Source organism: Phragmites australis, chromosome 9, assembly GCF_958298935.1.
Source record: "Phragmites australis chromosome 9, lpPhrAust1.1, whole genome shotgun sequence".
Lineage (NCBI taxonomy): Eukaryota > Viridiplantae > Streptophyta > Magnoliopsida > Poales > Poaceae > Phragmites > Phragmites australis.
In genome coordinates, this window is record NC_084929.1 from 35,602,868 (window position 1) to 35,623,732 (window position 20,865).

A 20,865-nucleotide genomic window follows, 5' to 3' on the forward strand; every position below is an offset into this window, starting at 1 on the left:
AATGGAGTCAACTGCCACTGCCAGCAAGTGTCTGTTTGTTGCTTCTGTCTGCTGCTAAGATTCCACTCTATTGCTACAGCAGAGCAGTGGAGGTGGTCAGGTCAATTCCTGAAGGGATTTTTCCATGTTGTTTCCTCCTTGCACTTGCACACTACCGGTATGAATTATGATGATACATCAGCAATCACCACTCACCACTCGCTCTATGTGAAATTGAAATTCTGAAGCACTAGTTTGAGAGGATACGCGTGCTACTTGGCTCAGTTCGTGCCAACTGCCAAGAGTTTCATAAACAGAAGGTCTGTCAGTCGTCAGGCCGTGCATGCAGCCAAGCCATCATCTGACCCATGAATCAACCAAATTCTTGGCGGCAGACAAATTAAAACGTGCACAAGCATGCATGATCAGGAGGATGTCTTGCTTTCTTTCAACGTAATCGTAGTTTATTAACCAAGCAAGTCGTAAACAAATACTACTCCACATGACAGCAGTACAGGGTAGAAAGAATTATACTCCTAGGTCAGCAGGCGACCGGAGATGCTACTAGAATATTGCAGGCATGCATGTAGGACCGGCCTTCAATGATCACAAGAGCTGGTGGCTGGCTCCTTAACCACCTGCAAAATTGTTTTACTGGGCCCCAACACAAAGATCATGTATATCTTAACTAGCATTTGATATCCGTGACATTCTAAAGCATGTTCTGTTACCTAGCATGCTGTAGATTAAACCTTCTTTCAAAAAAGAAATTTGTAAATTAAATCACACTGGTTTTTATTTAGCGATGCGAAGAAAAATAGTTTTTATTGCACTTTCTTTTTTCCTCCAGAGGAATGTTTTTTATTGAACCTATGATGTGTAGTACGGCATGCAAACGTGAAAGCCCAGAATTGTGGTCGTGCCATCGAAAGAACATAGCCGGCTGATGCAAAGGAAGTTGGACAAAAGTGGCCTGAACAGTTTAGAATTCAAAAGTTCAGAATCGCAGCAAAGAAGGGTGCGTTCCAAAGAGCAAAAGAAGAGCAGGCAACATATATGTATCCATTGATTTCACTCAGATTTGTGCCCAGATGATGAATCCCTTTACGTCCTAATTCTCCTTTCTTTCCGCATTCTTTGTATCTAAGGCATAGATTGATTAGATTCCTCTAAAGCAAAGCGATGTATTAAGGGGTTGATGCGCGTCAAGAACCTTAAGCTCTCGATCAAATCCGCGTCTTTACACAATAACTGACAGCATGCAGAAACTGGGGCTGGAGATTTCCAGTATGCATACATACTACTTTATCAGCTCAGCTGTCTAGTTAATTTGGCCAGGACAAAAGGGGATTCAGGTGTGTTCAAGTGGTCGTTTTATTAATGCTTCCTTTTGCACATCTCAGACATGTTTATGCAATTTTTTTCTTTTCAACCGATCATGTTTATGCAAAATATAGATGAACTCGCTGTCAATTGAAAAATATTTGGAGGACTCTAATAGAGACCAGCCGCAAAGATCTTTCAGCATGCCAACCCAACCTTACACAAATGGCGAAGTAACTTCCTTGACTCTGTGTGTTGGTAGCTCCACAAAATAAAGGGTTCTCTTCATGCCTCTCTGTCCCAATATATTAACAACTTTATATAGCTTTACTTCCCTTTCATCTCTCTGAGACTCGCCTATCCCTAGGCCATAGCACAATTTGTGTTGTGCCTTCTCTGAATTTTAATAAAGTTTCGACCACATAATTGTCTTGATGAAGCATCTGTAACTACCGCATACTTTTGGCAATTATTTAGTACCTAAGCCTTTTCTCGTGTCATTTCTTGTCACTTGATTGAAGGATGGACCTAAATGGCACGTAGGAGCACAGATACGCCGACATGGACTATATTATTCACACATGCAGACAAGTTTATGCTAGATCTTCGTGATACAACAGTGACATATGCTCACTGCATAGTAGAGACAAAGGCTATGGTTGTAAGCTGTAGCCCCACAGACATAGAAATGGCAAGAGCCAAGAAGATCTGGCTCCATTTGATCTGTTTGTTACCTCGAGAGAAGATGGAATTGGTTGGTCCAACAGACCCATCGCGCCAATAATTAGACTACCCCCACGTAGCTAGGCACGTCCAAGCTAACTCAAAACAAGAACAAAAACAATTGCGGAATAGGTGCCAACCAACCACAACTGAAGCCAAATTCCTGGTAAGATACTTTCTATTCTGAAGACTGAATCCATGTAAAATATTGATCCAACCAACCACAGCAGTACTGCATGACAAAACTATTGGAGGCTTAGAGCTCCTAGATGACCCAAATTGGCAACCGCACCACACGCAATGACACAAGTGACACCAGCCATGCAGATGCTAAAGTAATAGTCGACCAGACCAAGGTGTTAACGTCATGGTGACTGCATGACATTGCTGTCTAGTTCATAAGTCCTTCGATTGCGATTGTTTGGGGCCATTGATTTGAAGAAAGGGTTGGATGAGGATCGGATTGGATGGGCACCAACTGTTAACAAACACATACTACGAGCTAGTAGAAGTAGCTAGTCCATGTAGGAAAGTCCAGTCCTTTGGTTTGTCTTGATGAAGACGAGCTGGTTAGTTTTTCTTATCCTGGAGGGACAAGAATGATGGGGAAGGGACGCCGGAAAGAGGGCAATGATCCGTGCCGAGGGATGGGAACACCCAATGAGATCGCCCACTCGCCGTGTTTGGGCATAATCCATGCCATGCAAAAGGGTTCATTATGCAAGGGCGCCATGGGGATGATTCACTTCTTTTCCAGGCGAGTAGAAAGCAAGAGCACCGAAAGCAAGATCCCAGGGGTTTCTTCCGGTGACGATCTGGCCGGCAAGGCCTGAACTCGAGCTGTGCCTGCCTGTGCTTTTTCTACAGAAAGGAGGCAGACGGCGCATTGACACATTCTGCCACGCGTGCAAAAGTTCGTCTCTCGCACGCTCGCCCTGGCCGTTCAGCTCTCCCAAGCTGTCAGTCTGTGACAGCTCGCACGCGCAGGGTTTAGCGTGCAAGTAATCCTGTTCAAATATTACTAGAGGAGCACTGTGCTGAATTAGCAGCCATGAAGTAGACATTTCAGGGCCATGAACCAGACATCACCGGTGGAAAAATTTAGAACTCTGTTTGGGCGGCTGCAGGAGACAAGGTTGTTGCTCTCAGCACGTGGAGGCCGATGAACATGGCATCGGTCTATTCGTATGGAATCACCACGGCAACTGCAAGATCATTGGACCAGCTCACGAGCGGCTGTTTTCTGAATTTAGTTTCCACGACGGATCCTCCCCACCCAATGGAGTGGAACCGTGTCTGTTCGGCTGTCCCCTAATTCCATCTCCCCCTCATCGCCCACATCGTTTTCGCCATGAATCGGCCGGAGCGGTCGTGCTCGGGAGGGACACGGTGCCGTCGCATCGCCGGCCGTGTCAACCGGGGCGCGCGCACGGCGGAGGAGATCGTCCATGAGCGGAGATATTGCATGGTCGATCACCGTTTGACTCCCCGACGGCAGCGCCGTGCTGCTGGCGACGTGCTGAGACTTGAGGCTTTGATTCGGTTGGTCCCAGCAATCGTCGGCGTAACGTTCGGCAGATGGGTAGGCCTCACCACACACACAAAATTAGACGGTTGAGGCGTCTGTCTGCATGACGTGGACGATATTGCCATACACGTATACCACAGTCATATACATAGTGTCTAGCATACAATATACTTTACAGCAAAATCAAACACAAGATAATACCGTATAATACTTTATTAAGCTCGTTAGATTGGCTCTTGTACACCTAATAATTCCACCGATAATAGTTAACTTCTTTTAGGACGAAAAATACTAGCATACTTGAATTACCGAGAACACGAATGATTGCTCCTACACAAAATGTAGGATAGACGCATGCCGAGATAATTGATCCCACCACCGCAAACCAAAGCGGTTCACTCGGACGGCACGGTGAAAAATAGCCGTCTTCCCGGTTCTCTCGACGCCCGGAGGCCGCAGCTGGAGCTGGCAGGGCAGGAAGCGACAAGCGCCGAGCGGTTCCGTCCACCCCCTGAGGCCGCTGAGGCAGGGGACAACCCCCCACTCGCCCGCCCGCTTTCCTCCCCCGGGCGGCCGGCCCGCCCGCAAGACTTCACCCCCGCCCACTCGACCCGCGGCCCCACGGCGGCCATTGCCCCACCCGCACAGGCGCAGCGCCCCAAAAAGTCGCCATTTTTTAGTGCCAGACACCGTCCAAAACACCGCGAGTACCGAGTAAAGCCTGCCTGCACCTCCCCCTCCTCGTTCGCCTCCCACTCCCCGACCTCCTCTCGTGACCTCCCTTCGTCGCCTCCCTCTCTTCGTCCCCAAACGCAAACCTCTAGTACGCGCAGAGAGGGTGGGTGGGGTGGGGGGGGGGGGGTAGAGGGGGCGCTGAAACCCTAGCGCGCGCGTGGCGGCCATGGACGCTGCGCGGAGGGAGAGGAGGCACCACCGGAAGGCCGCGGCGGCGGTTGCAGCGGGCGGTGTGGCCGGGGGTGGGGTCGGTGGCGGGAGTGCAGCGGCGGCTGCGCGGGCTGCGTACGGGGACGTGTTCGGCGGGCCGCCGCGCTTCGCGGCGCCGTTCGGAGGGGCGCCGCTGGACTACGCCGAGGTGTTCGGGGGCGTCGCGGCCACCTGCTCCATCCCGTTCCTCGACCTGCCGCCCGCGGCTGCCGTCGGGGGCGATGACGGCTTCTTCTCCTGCGGCAGGAAGGGGGACTACGGGGAGATCTTCGGCCGGTTCGACTTCGCCGACTTCGCGGTGCCCTACGAGGAGCTGTTCGGCGAGCCCGAGCCCGAGCGGGAGAGGGAGCCGGAGACGGAGGAGATCGCCTCGTCGAGCTGGAGTTCGAGGTTTGTACATTCGCTTCCTCCCTTACACTGGTTTTCCGTTTAGGCGAGCAGTGGCTTTTGCTTCTGTTTCGACGGTTTTCGTTCGGATGCATGGGATTTGAAAGATGGAGATTACTGGGATTTAGGATTTCCTTTCTCTATTTGGAAATGTGACTGTGTCATGTCATAGTCGGTGGTAGACGGGCGGAAGGTTTATCTACTTTAGCATTGCATCTTTCGTTCTCGTAAAGTTGGCTCTTTCAATCCTCCTTTTTAAGCTGTACTCTTAGCTTGCTCGCATTCTAGAGTTTTAGGGTTGGAGAAGCTGGTATGCAACAGCATTAAGCATTTCTGGGATAATTTTGGAATCTTTGATTCATAAAGGTGGCTTCTTTGAGGGGAAAGTAGCTCCTTTTATACTCATTATTCGGGTTAGCGTGAAATGGTGCCATCAGGGATCGCCATTTTCCCTTTTTCTTTTTGTGCTCCTAGGGTATTTGGGGTCTCTGTTAAGGATACGCTGTTCGTGAGCTTTTGTTTTTTTGTTTTTGTAGATACAATATGTTAGAATTAAGTTATCTGTGTTAGTTGGGATATCCATGATATCGGTCATGCTAGGTTATAATCTCCTGGTGGAGTAGCATTATTTCTTTGCATGGACTAAAAAATTGAACTTCGAAGAAGAGTGGGATGAATTGAAGAGAAATGTTGCACAGTCGCTGAAGATGAAATTCATAGGATCGGAAGGACTCTCGTGGAGCAAGCTTGGTACAGATAAATAATATTTGATGCTTCTTAAATTAAGAGTAAGCTTTACTTTGGCGACGGTCAACACTAAGTTAAGGTGCAAGGTATCACCCGATTAGGTGTTGGATGTGCAGATATCCATACACAATGTTATAAGTTCTTCTATGGTTAGTCAGATGGTAGTATACAGAAATGGACATTCCTTGATTTGTGTTTCTAGCTCATGTGCGCAGTTTCCCTGTTTCATTCTGTTGTAATTGATCTTTCCTGATAGATAGATAGCACAGAACTGTTGGCTGAGACCAGTTGTGGGCCCCACCACACCTTATAGCGCAAAAGGAGTTGGCTTTCCTCTCTATTATTTTGTGAAAGAGCTGCCAGCGATTGTTCGCAGCCAGGAGTCCCTGCTGCCTCCTGAGGAAGGAGGCACTGCCATGCGAAAATAGGAACCTGTGGAACTCAGCGATGTAGTTGAAGAGGATGTTGTAGTGGTGAAAATCAGCCAGGTCGGTGCAATAGGCAGTGGCACCACACTTTAGTACAACTGGTTGATGTTTCACACTGCCAGAGCATAGAAGCGTTAACGATGGGTGCACTATGACCTTGCTGACCAACAAGCTAGAGGCGAGAAGTTGGTTAGGCCAGCTGGCCAGGGTCATTGCAAGATGAATGAATAGCACCCTGAGGGTAAGATTGGAGATGGGAATCAGGCTGATTTTCCTCTGCATTTGGCAAGGAGACTGCCTTTTTTCTATTATTTCCTTTTTGCCTTTTTTGAGGTCTCACTAATAATGAACAAACACGCTATTTTGGGAGGGAGAGGATTGACTTAGGGTTATTTCTGTTTTGTGGGAAGGATGTGTGGTGAGGCTACATCTGAAATCTCAACTGGCAGAATGTCGCATGATAGGAATCAACGGGGATGGTCGCATTGGGTGGAAAGGGAAACCGTGTCCTACAGTCCTTAGCTTACTTAAGTGACGCTATGCTGTAAGATTGTAGTAATTTGTAACGTATGAACATCTTGTTGTGTTGCAATTATTCTGCAAGTCGGAAACATTGTGTTACCACGTACTGACTGAAGTCGGTGTCTATGTGCTGCAGCACCAATTTTGACAGGATGCTGATAAGGCTAGTGAGTGACGTCAGTATGCTATAGCTGTATTTGTAATATCTACTTCCTGTAGTTACCATCAAATCTATGCATTTATTGTCTTGTGAGGTGCATCTCAGCGAAAATAATATGCATTACATGTGATTCCAACAGAAATTCAGCACCATGTTTGGCGTACCATGATTATGTTTTAGTTTGTTCATGTTTGCTCCTCTGGAATTTGCTTTGGTAGTTAATGTGAGTGTGTGCTTCGTATCTATCACGTAATTTACCATCAATAGTTTCATATTTAACAGATCATCGATCAAAAAAGAATCCAGCCAGTTGGAGGATGAGCCTCCTATACTTCCTCAACATTATCAAAATCTGGATCATCGTCAACACTTCAAAGAGCATAAGTTTTCTCCAATATCCTTCCCTCCAGACACAGATAGTCAGCAGTTTGTCATGTCATATAACAAGATTACTGAGAGGAGACCTGATGATCTAGTTGAGATGACAACCTGCTCAATCGAACCTTCGATGGACTTTGTCATTGATTCTCCCAATTTGTCACATGACCCAGCAACCAATCATCTTTCAAGAATTGACAATGGCATAATGGCCAATGGCGATAATGAGAAGAACCCAAGCTCTGCTAGTGTGAGCATGAGGAGTCCTGAGAGTGATTTTGTCGTTGATCAGAAGCATCAAAGTCCATCATGGCCACATATTTCTGGAAGTGTTTCTGCAAATGAAAACCTCAAGAACTCTGATAGTAATTCAACACGCACTAGTGGAACATTTCCTGATTATGCATTTCTTCGGGTACCTAATGTTGATGCACAAACACAGCCAATCAAAGTACAGCCACCATTGAGGCAGCAACCGAAACTGCTTAACAGGCATGAGAGTGCAGAAAAAGGATATATCAATCTTGTAAATCACAGTGGCACTCCAACTTCTCTTGCACATTCCACTTTAAGTAGCAACATGCCTCAGGTTGACAGGAAAGCTGATGCAGCTCTGTCTAATGCTGATGCCAATCCCACTTCTGCTTCAGCAGCTATGAAGGAGGCAATGGATTTTGCTGAAGCTAGGTTAAAGGCTGCAAAAGAACTGTTAGAGAGAAAAGGTGACAGTTTTAAACTTCGGAAGAAGCCAAGTCATCATAGAAGCACAAGATCCACAGAATTCAAGACTCCTGTACCTGTTGAGGTAGATACTTCCGTTCAAAAGCTATCGCTGAAAAAGCCATCAAAAGAAGAAAAGAACCCTGAAGAGCTGCCACCGTTTCTAGGACCGACCTCGAACAAGCATGAAAAATTAAGTGCAGTCAGATTAGATCATTTTGATGACATTGGAAAAAGGGTACTTCCACTGGAGAAGCCTCAGCAGATGATGCAACACTGCACTGAGTCCTGTCAAACTTCCAGTAAACTAGAGAAATTAGACAATTGGAGGTCAGGTGATGAATTTTATGAGCTGACTGGAGATGATCAGAAATGCAAAACTGATAAAGCCACAGGGGAAGATGATAAATGTGAGCAAACGAATCCCATCACTAGTCTCAGCAATGATAAAAAAAGTGAAACTGAATTTAGCGCAGCAGACACTGACCTGGAAAGGTATGAAAAACTTTGGGAAGTAAATGATGGCAGGGACCTGGGAGTGAAACATGTAAATCTGAGGGAGGACAACACAGCTTCAGTGGACAAAGATAGGGTGTCTGTGACTTTAGAAGCTTCTACAGAAAATACGGCACAGCAAGAAATTCGTAATTCAAATCTTGAGGGATTTGTAACACCAGAAAATGCTAAGGAAAGCCATGATGATGATGATGAGTGTGTTGAGCTTCCTTCTATGAGCGATACCTCCACAAAGCTGGACTTCATCAAGGATATGTCAGGTTCTTTATCAGGGGCCTGCTCATCTGGAAACCGTGCCAGTGATATTAGAGACCTTGGAAATAGTAGCCCAAAGGTAAGTCCAGTAGCAGGAACATCACAAGAGCACACAAACAATAAAGTTGTACTTGAGGTACCATGTGATGGTGAGATGCAACACACTTCTGGGAGTAGTGAAAAATTGCAAGAACCCCCAGAAGTATGTAACGCTGATATTTTCCAGGGAAATAACATTAAATCATTGATTTTAGAAAAACTTGAAGGATCTTATGTATGTGATGCTTTCCCAAGGGGGCAAAGTAGAGTCGAGCAGGAAGATGAAACTTATGGGAGAGAAAAATTCAGTTTTATTGGTGAATCGCTCCGGCATAATGAAGACGCTAAAATAAAGGGAGTACTCTCTGAGGAAGTAAAGGAAGTTGAAATTGAGGAGAAAGTTGATCCATGTCCACATCCTGAAGGGACAGTTGTGGATCTGGATGCTGAGTGTCCTGAAGAGGAGAGTGATATTATTTTACAAAACAATAATTTGGCAGACCGTGAAGAATCAAACATGCTGAATGTATTTGAGGTAGCCAGCAAGTTGATTAAAAGGGACCTGGATCATGAAATGCGCGGGTCATTAGGGCATGGTCAAGTGGAGAGTAGAATGGAAGAAGGAACTGATGAACTCATCTCTGATAGTAAAGGCAAAGAAGCAGAAGAAACCACATTAGAAAATAGTGAGAGGACAGGTACCAAAGAGGGATCAGCTCATAGTAACCAGGAGGACCAGAAGTCATCTGAAAGTACCAACAGAGGACAAAGTGATGTAGATGCAAAATGTAATACAACTGTTGATGAAGTTGGCTCTGAATCCTTTTCAGGAGCTTCAAGTGATAGCACCACCAGAACGACCATTAATTCGAAAGATGATCCGGCTTCGTCTTCAGAAATGTATACTCGCATGCAGCACTCAATGCAAAAAGAGGAATCTGCTACTTCTCAGACATCTGACAGGAGTGTTCCTGGTCTTGAAGAAACTGGAGAGGTTTACAATGGAGGAGAAGGAGAATTACCAACAGAAAGGTCTACACATGAAGAAAAGAAGAGCAGGGCAAACAAAATGGAAGAAGACACTACAGCAAAGATATCAAAGGCAGAACATGGGCCATCTCCCTTGGAGAAGAATCGTAGTCTACCTAAAGCTGCTGAAAGTCCCACCCCAGTTTCTGCTGAGACATTGAAAAAAGAGGCACTTGGAGTTCAGAGGGCCAAAGAGAGGGAGAATATACCAAGAGCAGAAAGTGCAAGTGAAAAGGACAAAGGGTCTTCTCGAAGAACAGAAGAAGCAAAGGAAAGCGAAAGGAGATTGGAGAAAGAAAGAGAACTTGCTGAAGAGAGGGAAAGAAAAAAAATGGAAGAGGAGGAAAGGGAAAGGGAACGGAAAAAGGATAGACTTGCTGTTGAAAGAGCCACAAGAGAAGCGCACGAGAGAGCGTTTGCTGAAGCTCGTGAAAAGGCAGGAAAAATGGCTTTGGAAAGTATTACTGCTGCACGGCAACGGGCATCTGCAGAGGCCCGAGAGAAAGAAGAGAGAGCAAGTGCTGAAGCAGCTGCTGAAAGGGCTACTAGAGAAGCAAGGATAAAAGCAGAACGTGCGGCAGTCGAGCGAGCAACTACAGAAGCTCGGGGGCGGGCAATAGAGAAGGCAAAGGCTGATAAGGCTCTTGCAGAGGCAAGAGAACGGAGGGAACGATACAGATCCTCTTTCAAGGAGAGTTTTAAGTCCACAAATCAGGTAGGTGATGCTTGTTGGATAATACATTGTGTGATGCAGTTTAAGAACTTCAGATGCTACTATGCAACATTTTTTTTTTAAAAAATAATTTTTTGACTAGATTAAATCCTGTTCTGGATGCAGGATATTCGACAGGAGACACAGTTTCAGAGGGAAACTTCTAGTAATTTCATTAGAAATCCCGATTTTGGCAACAAAGGTTCTTATTATGTTCACAAGATTTTTATTGTAATTCATGTTTTTTAAGAAAGTTTTGAATCCATTTTCTAAAAAATGTTTGGTTACTCAACAACAGCTACCAGTCTTATTTTATGCTCTTTGATATTTGTTGGCAGCAGTGTTTGAGGTTGAGTCGGCTTTAAGGCATAAAGCAAGATTAGAGAGGCATCAACGCACAGCTGAGCGTGTGGTATACCTTTCTTTCTGTTTTTCATTTCACTATTTTTTTGGGTCTATTTGTCAGTAGTTTAGTGACGATGCACATTACCTATTTTCAGACAAAAGCGCTTGCTGAGAAGAACATGCGGGACCTGCTGGCTCAAAGGGAGCAAGCAGAGAAACATGTAAGACATTTACATACAAAGAGAACCTTCTCACTGCATCTGCATTTATTCATAGGATCTGGTGTTTATGTTAATATTTCAGAGGTTGTCTGAGTTCCTGGATCCTGAGATCAAGAGATGGTCAAATGGAAAGGAAGGAAATCTGAGGGCCTTGCTGTCCACATTGCAATACGTAAGCCGTCAAATTTCATGCATCTTTAAAACATTATGCGAAACATGTAAAATGCTGAAGAGTAAAATTATCATTTTTGCTTCTTTTTCCCTTGCAGATTCTTGGTGCCGACAGTGGTTGGCAATCAGTGCCACTTACAGACCTCATTACAGCTGCTGCTGTGAAGAAAGCTTACAGGAAGGCAACCCTTTGTGTCCACCCAGATAAATTACAACAAAGAGGTGCTACAATCAGACAGAAATACATCTGTGAGAAGGTTTTTGATCTTCTTAAGGTACGTGCTCTGTCCACATCGTATGTTATTGTTATTTGAAACTCCATTCTAGCCTTCCTTTCTGTTTCTGATTGCATTTCTGGAAACATTTTAGCCTTCCTTTCTGTTTCCGATTGCTTGGTGCTGCACCATTTGCTTTGTTGGAACTGTGGGTGTTTTGAAACTCTGCATTGTTACAAACGAACTTTTAGCTGTGGAACGCTGCTGCATGAACTTCAGGTCTGGACGTGCAGGCGTGCAGCTGTTACCTTTTTTCATTCTTCGTTGTGCCGTGTGATAATTTAACGTCCGTAAATGAAGCGAAAAAGGAAACTTTGCTCACCCGCCTGCACCTATTTTGCAGGATGCCTGGAACAAGTTCACTTCGGAGGAGCGCTAGGATGGAAGCTAAGCAGCCGTTTATTATCGGGACAGGAAATTCGTTAGTATTTATATAGCCATATCGTTAGTTTTTTCATTCAACATTGATGTAAATACGCAGTTGTAGCTCTAGATATCACGTCAGAAACAGCGCGAAATGATGCCCGTTACCTTGGCTCAGATCAGTTCAGTAGGAGAGCTCCATTGCTCCTAGTCTTCTGGAAAATCATTCTCCAGCTCCTGCCAAGTCACCGAGTAGCAGTCGCGGCAGCAACACGTACACGAACCCTAGGAACGGCACGGAAGGTTTGGTTTGGTTTGGTTTGATGCCAAATTTGTCTCACTAAATCTTGCCGCGCGTGTAAGATTTTGTCGTCAGCATGGCAACCTATGGTTTAGCCAAACGTTGGGCAAAAAACGAACTAGAATTTGTTAGCAGAACAAATAATTGTCAAATTCGATCCATGCTGCCAAATTCTGATCAGACGAGTATCGGCAAAGATTGGTATGGAAACCTGGGATTGGCAAAGATTTGTATGGTCTTGTGTGTCCAAGTCGTCTTTGAGTTTGGCAGGCACGCCATCTGGTGCATGTCCGAATCTTAATGGATCAAAAGTTGTCTGAAGTTTTCATGTGAACGAGTGACTAGGCGGGCCTGAACACTGTTGAGTCGCTGAGGTGATACGGGCCCAGCGAGGTTCGACCAAGTAAAGCAAAGCAAAGCAAAGAGTACGGCCCATCATGACGAAACAGGCGTTCTGGGCTTCGTTTCACGGATAGATAGTTTAGGTTTGAGTTTTTTTTTATATATTTTTTCGAGTTTAAATTTAAATAAATAGATTCCCGGCGAAAAGATTTGCAAAAGTAGGCGCCCACCGCCCTCTCAGAGGGCGGGTACGGGTGCTAAACGCCCTCTGAGGGGGCGGTTAGGGGCTTTTTTCATGTAAAATTAATTTTTTTTTCATTTTATCCTATAAAAATGTATTATTTTTTAATTGAAGGAAAAAAAAAGAAGGGGTGTAAGAAAATTAAGAAATTAAATTTGGAGTAGGTTATGTAATAACGGGAGGAAAAAATCAGTAATTAGTAGTTGCAGCATTTTACGTGGGTATGAGGTGCGAATGAGGACAAACATAGTATTGAACACATGGTGAAAACATTACAATACACTGTAACCGCGACGACACGATGAGGAAACAAAGGTGGTATGTACGGTTCGCACTAAGACCTTATTAGTGCGCCGATCCTAATTATAACATGCCTTAGGGAAGGAAAGCATGTCGGGTTACATTAGGTACTCTCTACTGCGTGCATCTAGGATACTTTCCTTTTCGGAGGGCATCGGGACCTGCCGCCTTAGCACGGCGGGCTCTCTCCCGCTTCCTTTCCCTCTCAGCCTCTCGAGCCTGAGCCACGGTACGGTCGTGCGCCGCCTTCCTTATGCGCTCTTCTTCCTCCCGCTTGAGATGAATTTCCTCTTGCTGTTGCTCGTACTCCCGACGTGCGTACGCTTCCCTTCTCCACCTCATGTTCATGTCGACCCACAGCTTCTGTGAGTCATTTTGCTCATTATCGAGCCACTGAATAAAATCACAGAGCGGTGGAGGGGACTGAACAAATGGAACAAGATGAGCGGTTAGTAAAAGAGGGTGCGTAATCGGAAGAGATGAGGCGGACATCTGTTACCGTACCGGTCGATAACCAGTTGTTGCATTGCGAGGCTTGTCATACTCGTAGTTGGCACACATGAAGAAACGTAGTCCATAGGTGTATGAGATGTCCTGCGACTCGCGGAGCTTACAAAGGTCACCACAGAAGCACATTGGTGGTTCGAGACCTTCAGGTACGGTAGTCCCCCAATGTTTCTTTGGTGGGTTTGATGGAGTTGAGGAAGACATTGCACTTGAGATATTTGAGAAATGAGCGATGCTTCTCCGTAAGGAGGTTTGGCTACTTATAGTTGGGGGAGGCAGGAGCATTAGATTCGCTCTTAAAGAAAGGAATTAGGGCATGGGCATAGCTGGCGGGAGGAGCATCGGATTCCATATTGAAGAATAGGACAGTTTTGTCGTTGCCCATGGTCAGAAATTCCACGTTTATTGGTACCCGTGTTGTCATTTACTGATTTGAAAAAGCTGGATAGTATTGTCACATCTTGTTTAAAGCCTGCGGTAGGAGGCATGTGTTGTCAAGTCATGGTTAAAGTTTAGTGGTGTGGTCATTTGTTCATTGAACGTGTCTGAATATGAAATGCACTTACGAAATGCTAAGTCGACCATACAAAGTGAACGTGTCTTAATACATATGAGCACATCACGAAGCGAATACGCATATGTTAGTTACAAAAAATGTAAAATGCTACTCATGCCTCCCTCGTTGCCGTCGTCCGTGCGCCCCATCGTGGTCCCGATGCCGCTGGTTAACCCTCACGTGACCCTTGGAGTAGGTGAGGGGGTCAGGTGGGTTGACGTGTCTGCTAGGCCTAGTAGGGACCACCGGTGTCGAGGGCTCGTCATGCGTGGGCTGGGTCCGAAGCGGTGCACTGGAAACCTGGGACCACTGAAGGACGTCGTAGTCAGGTGTGCCCCCGAAGAAGTCACGGACGATGTCGTATGCGGTGTTGGGGCCAACCTCATCCTCCTGACTAGGGTAGGAGGACTGTGAAGGCTCGGCAGGCGTCCATGTGTACTGGCTGGAGGGGCCTGTGAACAAATAATCACGTTAGATACGAACAATATGGTATTGAAAGTAGTAGTAAAAAATGTATAATTGTACCTGCGTGGTACGACGGTGCAGCAGAAGAAGGCCACGCTGACGTGCCGTAGTACGTTGCGGGGGGGGGGTAGGGTGTGGGGCCGCCGAAGACGGACCGGCCTCGTCACCGAAGTAATCTGAGCAAAGTTGTAACTTATTTTGCTAAAAGTACTAGAAATTAGGAAGAAGGGTTCCCGGAGTACCTGACTGTAGACGTACAGGGCTCAATCTGCGAGGCTGCGTCGAGACTTGTGCAGATCGACCTAATGAATGTTTAATAACAATAAGTAAAGGATATTGATCAATAATTTTCAAAAGTATAATTCGTACCATGTTGCTCGGACCCTCCAAGACGTGATAGAAGGGGTCGTGTGGGTGCCGACACTGAAGAACGTCGGTGCACGTCTGACGGCCGAGACGACTCGGCGTGTGCACCACTCGTCCTGGGAGGCGGCCCTGCTACATCTGTGGTAGATCGGCAGGAGGTGAGTTTCAGGGCGCGCGTCGTCTTGTCGAAAACCCGTCTAATGAAGCTCGCAACATCCGACGCACTTAGGTGATGCCCTTGCTGGACGCGATCCATGGCAGCAGCTGCATCCCTATTTACATCATAAATGATATCTGTCTGCGGATACGAACAATAGTAAACAATTAAAGTATACGTTTATGTTCATTCAATATGTAGTACGGACTTCAAAAAATGACTTACTGCTAAAGCGGCGTCCTCGTCCCAATGCACCGGGTATGTCTCCGTTGTCGATGCGACGTGGCCCCGGACATCATCAGGGGTGTAGGTGATACGAGTCCGCGTACGAGGTACGTACCACCGTAGGTACTCCCTAAAGTTTCCCTCAGTGTGGGGACGCGCCTCATCAACGACGTCATGTAGCGCTTGGGCCCATGTTGCCACGTAAGGGGCCAAGCGGTCCGCCCAGAGGTGGCCAGCTGGCTGGCCTTTCCGCGTGTACCTGCATTGAAACCACGGTAAATGTAAGGAAAACTGAAACGAAGGTTGCTCAAACTAAAATTTATCAAATGTACCTGTAGACGTGCAAGGGGACTGTACGGATGGGGACGAGCGGGAATGCCTGATGACGGCCAAACTGCCGCATGACGCGCTGCGGTGAGTACTCTTCGACGTAGATGTCGAAGACAAGGGGCGCCTTGGTAAGCCAGTACTCCTCGTCACGGGTGCACAAGGGTGACAATCCCGACCCTGCACGTGTATGAACGGCCCGAACGTTGTATGGCTCCCATACCACATCGTTAGGACGTAGCCTGTCAAACTGGGTACAAAAATACTCGTACGCGCTGTGAGGCTGCTCGTGGGCCCAGTGTAGCTGAGTGACAAACATCAATACAGATATTTAGAGAGTAACATAGTACGAACGAAACTGTTAATGTAAATTACGTACCCGTCGACGACACCACAGCGAGGCCATTGTCGGCGCGTCCTCTTCCATCTCGCCGTACCACTCCTCTGGGTACGGGGAGCGATCCACCACCGGCCTACCTATGGCGAAATGCTCGTACGACCATAGCTGAAGAAGAAGTGGACACCCAGCAAAAGTGGCTAGCGCCTCCTTCTTCATGCATGCGTCGCAGAGCGCCCGATACGTCGCAGCAAGAACAGCTGATGCCCAGCCCAAACAACCAAAGGAGGTAGGCCTCCAAATGTCTCGAGACCGCGTATGCGTTGGCTTATGGGTGGATGTACGTCGGCTGCATATATGACTGGTGTCAGAAATAATCATTACGACATAATTTGTTAGAAATCGATAGGTTGCATGTTACCATACCTGGAACTGTAGGATCCACTTCTTCGTTGGCCCTCGTGCATCGGCTAAGAACTCAGGCACGTACGGGGGTGCATCCGCCTTTCGCTCCACCGGCCCAAATCGCTGATGCATGTCGTTCATCCAGTTAGCCTGCATATCGATCACCCCAACCGCAGCTCCCGCGTAAGGAAGGCCTAAGAGGTAGGAGACGTCCTGCAGGGCTGGGGTCATCTCTCCGCACGGTAGGTGGAACGTATGTGTCTCCGGCCTCCAACGGTCGACCAGTGCTGCTATCAGCGACCGATCGAAGTAGAAACGATGGGCCACAACCTCGGGGTCCTCCGTCGTTCGGGCCTCGACCAACCGGCAAAGCGGTAGGAGTCCGGCCGCTCCCAACCTATAAGTATTGCAGTACATCAATAATATGTAACAATAGCAGTGAAATGATATGTAACACCATCAGCTTTTCTAAGTACTTGTGGGTCCAGCGCTCGTCTACCGTCAGCAGCTCTCCAGGGCCTCGTGGGCGAAACACTCCTAGGTCCGTCTGGTGCTCGGCGGATAAGAAGCTGCGATGCTTCTTGTCCACGGCAGGGTCCAAAAGCTCTGGGGTCGAAGGCTGATCCATCTCTGCATTTGAAAGACATGTACATTAGTGCATTGAGAAATAAATACAAGAACAACAAACTTCGAATGCAAATTAACCGTACGCGAAATTAACACATATTAATTCAAAGTACAAAACTAGCTGACCTAGACAACAGGTGCATCACCGCCTGCACTTTTGGGACAATATTTGTAAGTGTGACCTACTTCATTGCATTGACTGCATCGCTGCATCCTAGGGCCAGCCTCGGATTCATCCATATCGTTACGAATCCGCCGAGATTGTCTTCGGCCCGGTGCGTTCTTCATCTTTCCCAAATTAGGCACATATATTCTTGAAGGCCCTGGGTTACTTGTAAATGTGTCAACAATGCCGTAACCATACAGTTCCTGGTTCCAGGTGTTCAGTACTTGATCTTTCATGAAATATTGTGACACATATTGCCTTGGAAGCATATGGTGCTCCGTGCATGCAGCTATGACATGTGTACAAAGTTTGTGGAGTAATTGTGGCTTCTGACAACTACATATGCATGTCCCACTCCTTAGCACATACTCTTGAACATGCCGCTCACGTCTACCCCCCCTCCGACCCTTATCCCGACACAGGACACTGAACCTGTGCTCTGATGTGCCCTCTTGATTTGCGCGATGCATGTGGGCCTTCCTATTTGCCTTCTCCATGTACTCACATAGCATCCGGCCATAAAGCATACGATTGTCCTCCATTACAACCTTAGCAGCTGCAAACCGATCAATGAAGTACTTGCAGGTGCCATGCAAAATGCCTTCTACAATTCCAACTAGTGGTAGGGACCTCATTCCTCGCATGACCCAGTTATAAACCTCTGCAAGGTTTGTAGTCATTACTCCATACCTGGCACCACCACTGTCGTACAGCAGAGCCCATTTTTCATTAGGCTCATTGCGTATCCACTGTGAAAAGCTCCTAATAGATGAGCCAGATCTCCGTACAATCTGCGGAGTATCGGTTGGGAGCCGACCGAGAGCTATTGGTTCCTCACGGTTAGGTGCGGCCTCCGCAGTTTGTTTAAGAGTCAGTTCATCAAGTCTTGCCCATAATGCATTGAACTTACATTGTTGGTTCTGACTGCACAACTTCTTGAAGAGCTTCATTAACTCTTTGTTTTTAAACTGTCTGTAGAAGTTCGCACCCATATGGCGCATGCACCACCTGCTTTTGAGATCTGGCCACTGTACTGGTACACCCCGTCACACGCTACCGTGTTGCATATCCAGCAAAGCCTGCAACAATCCTGCATGTCTATCATGAATGAGACACACAGCTGGTCGGTCAAGAATAATTGCATGCTTCACCCGCTCTAGGAACCAATACCAGCTGTCCCCATTCTCACTCTCCACGAACGCAAACCCTAGTGGCAGCACTTGGTTGTTACCGTCGACCCCTATTGCAGACAATATCTGCCCTTTGTACTTCCCAGTTAGGAATGTTCCATCTAGGCATATGATGGGTCGGCAATATCTAAATGCTTTGATAGTTGCACCGAATGCAAAGAAAGCACGCTGCAACACTCTTTTTCCGTTGTACTCCACATCAGTAGAGGGGTAATGCTTGATATCATAGTAGCTGTCTGGATTTCTTGCACAAATTGTGGCTAATTGACGAGGTAGATTGTGATACGAATCTTCATATGTACCGAACCTAATCTCAATAGTCTTTTGTTTCGCCCTCCATGCCTTCGCATAATTTATTGTGTACTGGAACCTTTGCTCAATAGCACGGATTATTGATCGTGGCTCATACCTTAGGTTGTCCACAATCTCTCCGTACATAACATTTGCAATGAAAGCAGAAGACAGGTTCCGATGGGCGAACTTTATTTCCTCAATATGACAATTATGTTCCTTAACTATTGAGCATTGCCAGTAGTCTGCCCATTTCCCTCTAAATGCGTGCACCCGCCAAGGGCACTCAGGAACCAAGCACTTCACATCGTACTCTCTTTTACTTGATTTAACAACCTTGAATTGCCTACGAAGAGACAACGACCAGAATTTCACAGCATCAATAACTGCCTCTTTTGTAGGGTACATAGAACCATATGACACCTCATTCTCATGGTATGGCCACGGTGTCTGGTCAGCCTCGCTAACCACCAACTTCGAAAATTCTTGATCCCGCCACTCCGCAGGAACTGCAGCATTACCCTCCTCATCAGAAGAATCCCCATCGGCAAGGCCTTCCTCCAACTCTTCATCCTCCAAATCCATATCTTCAATGATGCTAGGGATGTGCTCCCCTTCATCAGCTACACCCATCGGCTCCAGGTCTGGAACATCACCAACCTCCTCTCTGGACCCTACATTAGCCGCCTCTGACTCATCTTCCATTGCCTCACTTGGTCCTGCTACTGCTTCTTCAGAGTTCACCTCATTTTGATCTTTCAGGTACGCCGCAGCTAATAAAACAAGCGGCATGCCACGTTCACAGCATATATCTACATACTGCCTCCAAGTTGATGTGGCTTCGATGGGAACAAGCTCACCAAAGTATCCATGACTAGCACGGCTCAGAACACCTTTCAACTTCAGCTCATATTGCTGCGGATCCAGTTGGAAAAACCGCATGAGCCATTTGCACACCCCCACAATAGTCCTCTCATTAGCCTTACTAAGCCCCTTCATAACATGGCGAAATCCAGAGAGATCTACACCGTTGGGACCGTACATAATTTCATCCTCACCATAATATATCTGAAAAATTAATTTATCTCCCATTCCTGAAAACACCCGCAAACATAACACATGTTAAGACAACAAACTATATTTCTGATTATCGGATAAAATAGTTTTTAAATGCTACCCTAGGTTCGCAAATTATCATCTACTGTTGACTCATACGTCTGCATGTACAAGTAATATACTATAAACTATATACTACAAACAACATACTGAAAATAATATACTACAAATAATATACTACAAGTAACAAATTGAAAATAATGTACTAAAAATAATATTCTATATTCAACTATTATCGTGCAATTTTCTAACTAAATTTTACAATTTTCTAAACCCTAGATCTAACTATCTAAAATCTATGTCATATACTACTACTACACTAATTAACAACAATAAAAAGGATAAAAAGATTGATCTGAAATTTTTTTTCAAATCCGCAGCCCAAATGCAGCAGGACTTTGCCGATCTCTCTTCCTCCCCTCTCCTCTCCTTTCTTCTCCTCTCTCTTCTCAACTTTTCTTTTTTTCCGAATTTTCTGGTTTTTTCTCCAATTTTCGGGGTTTTTATAGACTCAGGGCGCAGGGGGGCCGGCGCGGGGCGGCGGGCGGGAGGAGCCCTTACCGCCCTCTCAGGGGGCGGTAAGGACCTCTACCCACCCCTTGAGGGGGCGGTAAGCAGTGGGGCCCGGGCGGGAAGGCCTACCGCCCTCTCAGGGGGCGGTTAGCACTCGTACCCGCCCTCTGAGAGGGCTGCAGTCCTCTGAGAGGGCGGTGGACGTCTACTTTTACAAATCTTTTCACCGGGAATCTATTTATTTAAATTTAAACTAAAAATATATATAAATAAAAAAACTCGTTTAGGTTTGGGGTTGGCAGCGCGGAAGCTCTGTGGCCCTGTTCAGCACCGGGGATGATCGGTAGCTCAGGGTGGGTTAGGTTGCTTGAATTTGTGTTAGTTTGATTGTATGGATATATATAATTTTTAAAGGGAGTTATATTTAGTAGTTTGTATTTACTGTTCTAGTTTAGTGCATATATATGGCTCAATTTAGTTTTGTGAATACATGCTTATGCATCTGTTTAGGTAGACAGAACAACTTCTCAGTGTCACAAAATCATTTTCGTGCGAGCCAAAATCATTTTTCGTGTGAGCTAAAATTATTTTCGTGCGATCCATTAATCACAATCTTAATTCTTACATTCGCTTATACGGTCTCAGATTTGATCAACAAAAATCAATC

General features: G+C 46.3%; 1 protein-coding gene across 2 annotated transcripts; it reads left to right on the forward strand.

Moving 5' to 3' along the window:
• The first annotated feature begins 3,993 nt into the window (after positions 1-3,993).
• LOC133929483 (uncharacterized) lies at positions 3,994-11,989 on the forward strand. Of its 2 annotated transcripts, none has more exons than XM_062376250.1 (8): positions 3,994-4,888; positions 7,025-10,394; positions 10,518-10,593; positions 10,730-10,803; positions 10,892-10,957; positions 11,040-11,129; positions 11,227-11,403; positions 11,747-11,989. In XM_062376250.1, the coding sequence occupies exons 1-8, from the start codon at positions 4,455-4,457 to the stop codon at positions 11,780-11,782; spliced, it is 4,323 nt and encodes a 1,440-aa protein (XP_062232234.1). In that variant the 5' UTR covers positions 3,994-4,454; the 3' UTR covers positions 11,783-11,989. The 2 variants fall into 2 exon arrangements, with proteins under 2 accessions (XP_062232234.1, XP_062232235.1); XM_062376251.1 differs by having other exon boundaries at positions 3,995-4,888; positions 10,733-10,803.
• The last annotated feature ends 8,876 nt before the right edge of the window (positions 11,990-20,865 follow it).

Excerpts from the sequence above, each read along its gene's own strand:
- LOC133929483 (XM_062376250.1), top strand. The coding sequence starts at position 4,455 with ATGGACGCTGCGCGGAGGGAGAGGAGGCACCACCGGAAGGCCGCGGCG. Across the intron at positions 10,395-10,517 it reads GTTTTAAGTCCACAAATCAG|GATATTCGACAGGAGACACA; the intron begins GTAGGTGATGCT and ends TTCTGGATGCAG. Across the intron at positions 11,404-11,746 it reads AGGTTTTTGATCTTCTTAAG|GATGCCTGGAACAAGTTCAC; the intron begins GTACGTGCTCTG and ends CCTATTTTGCAG.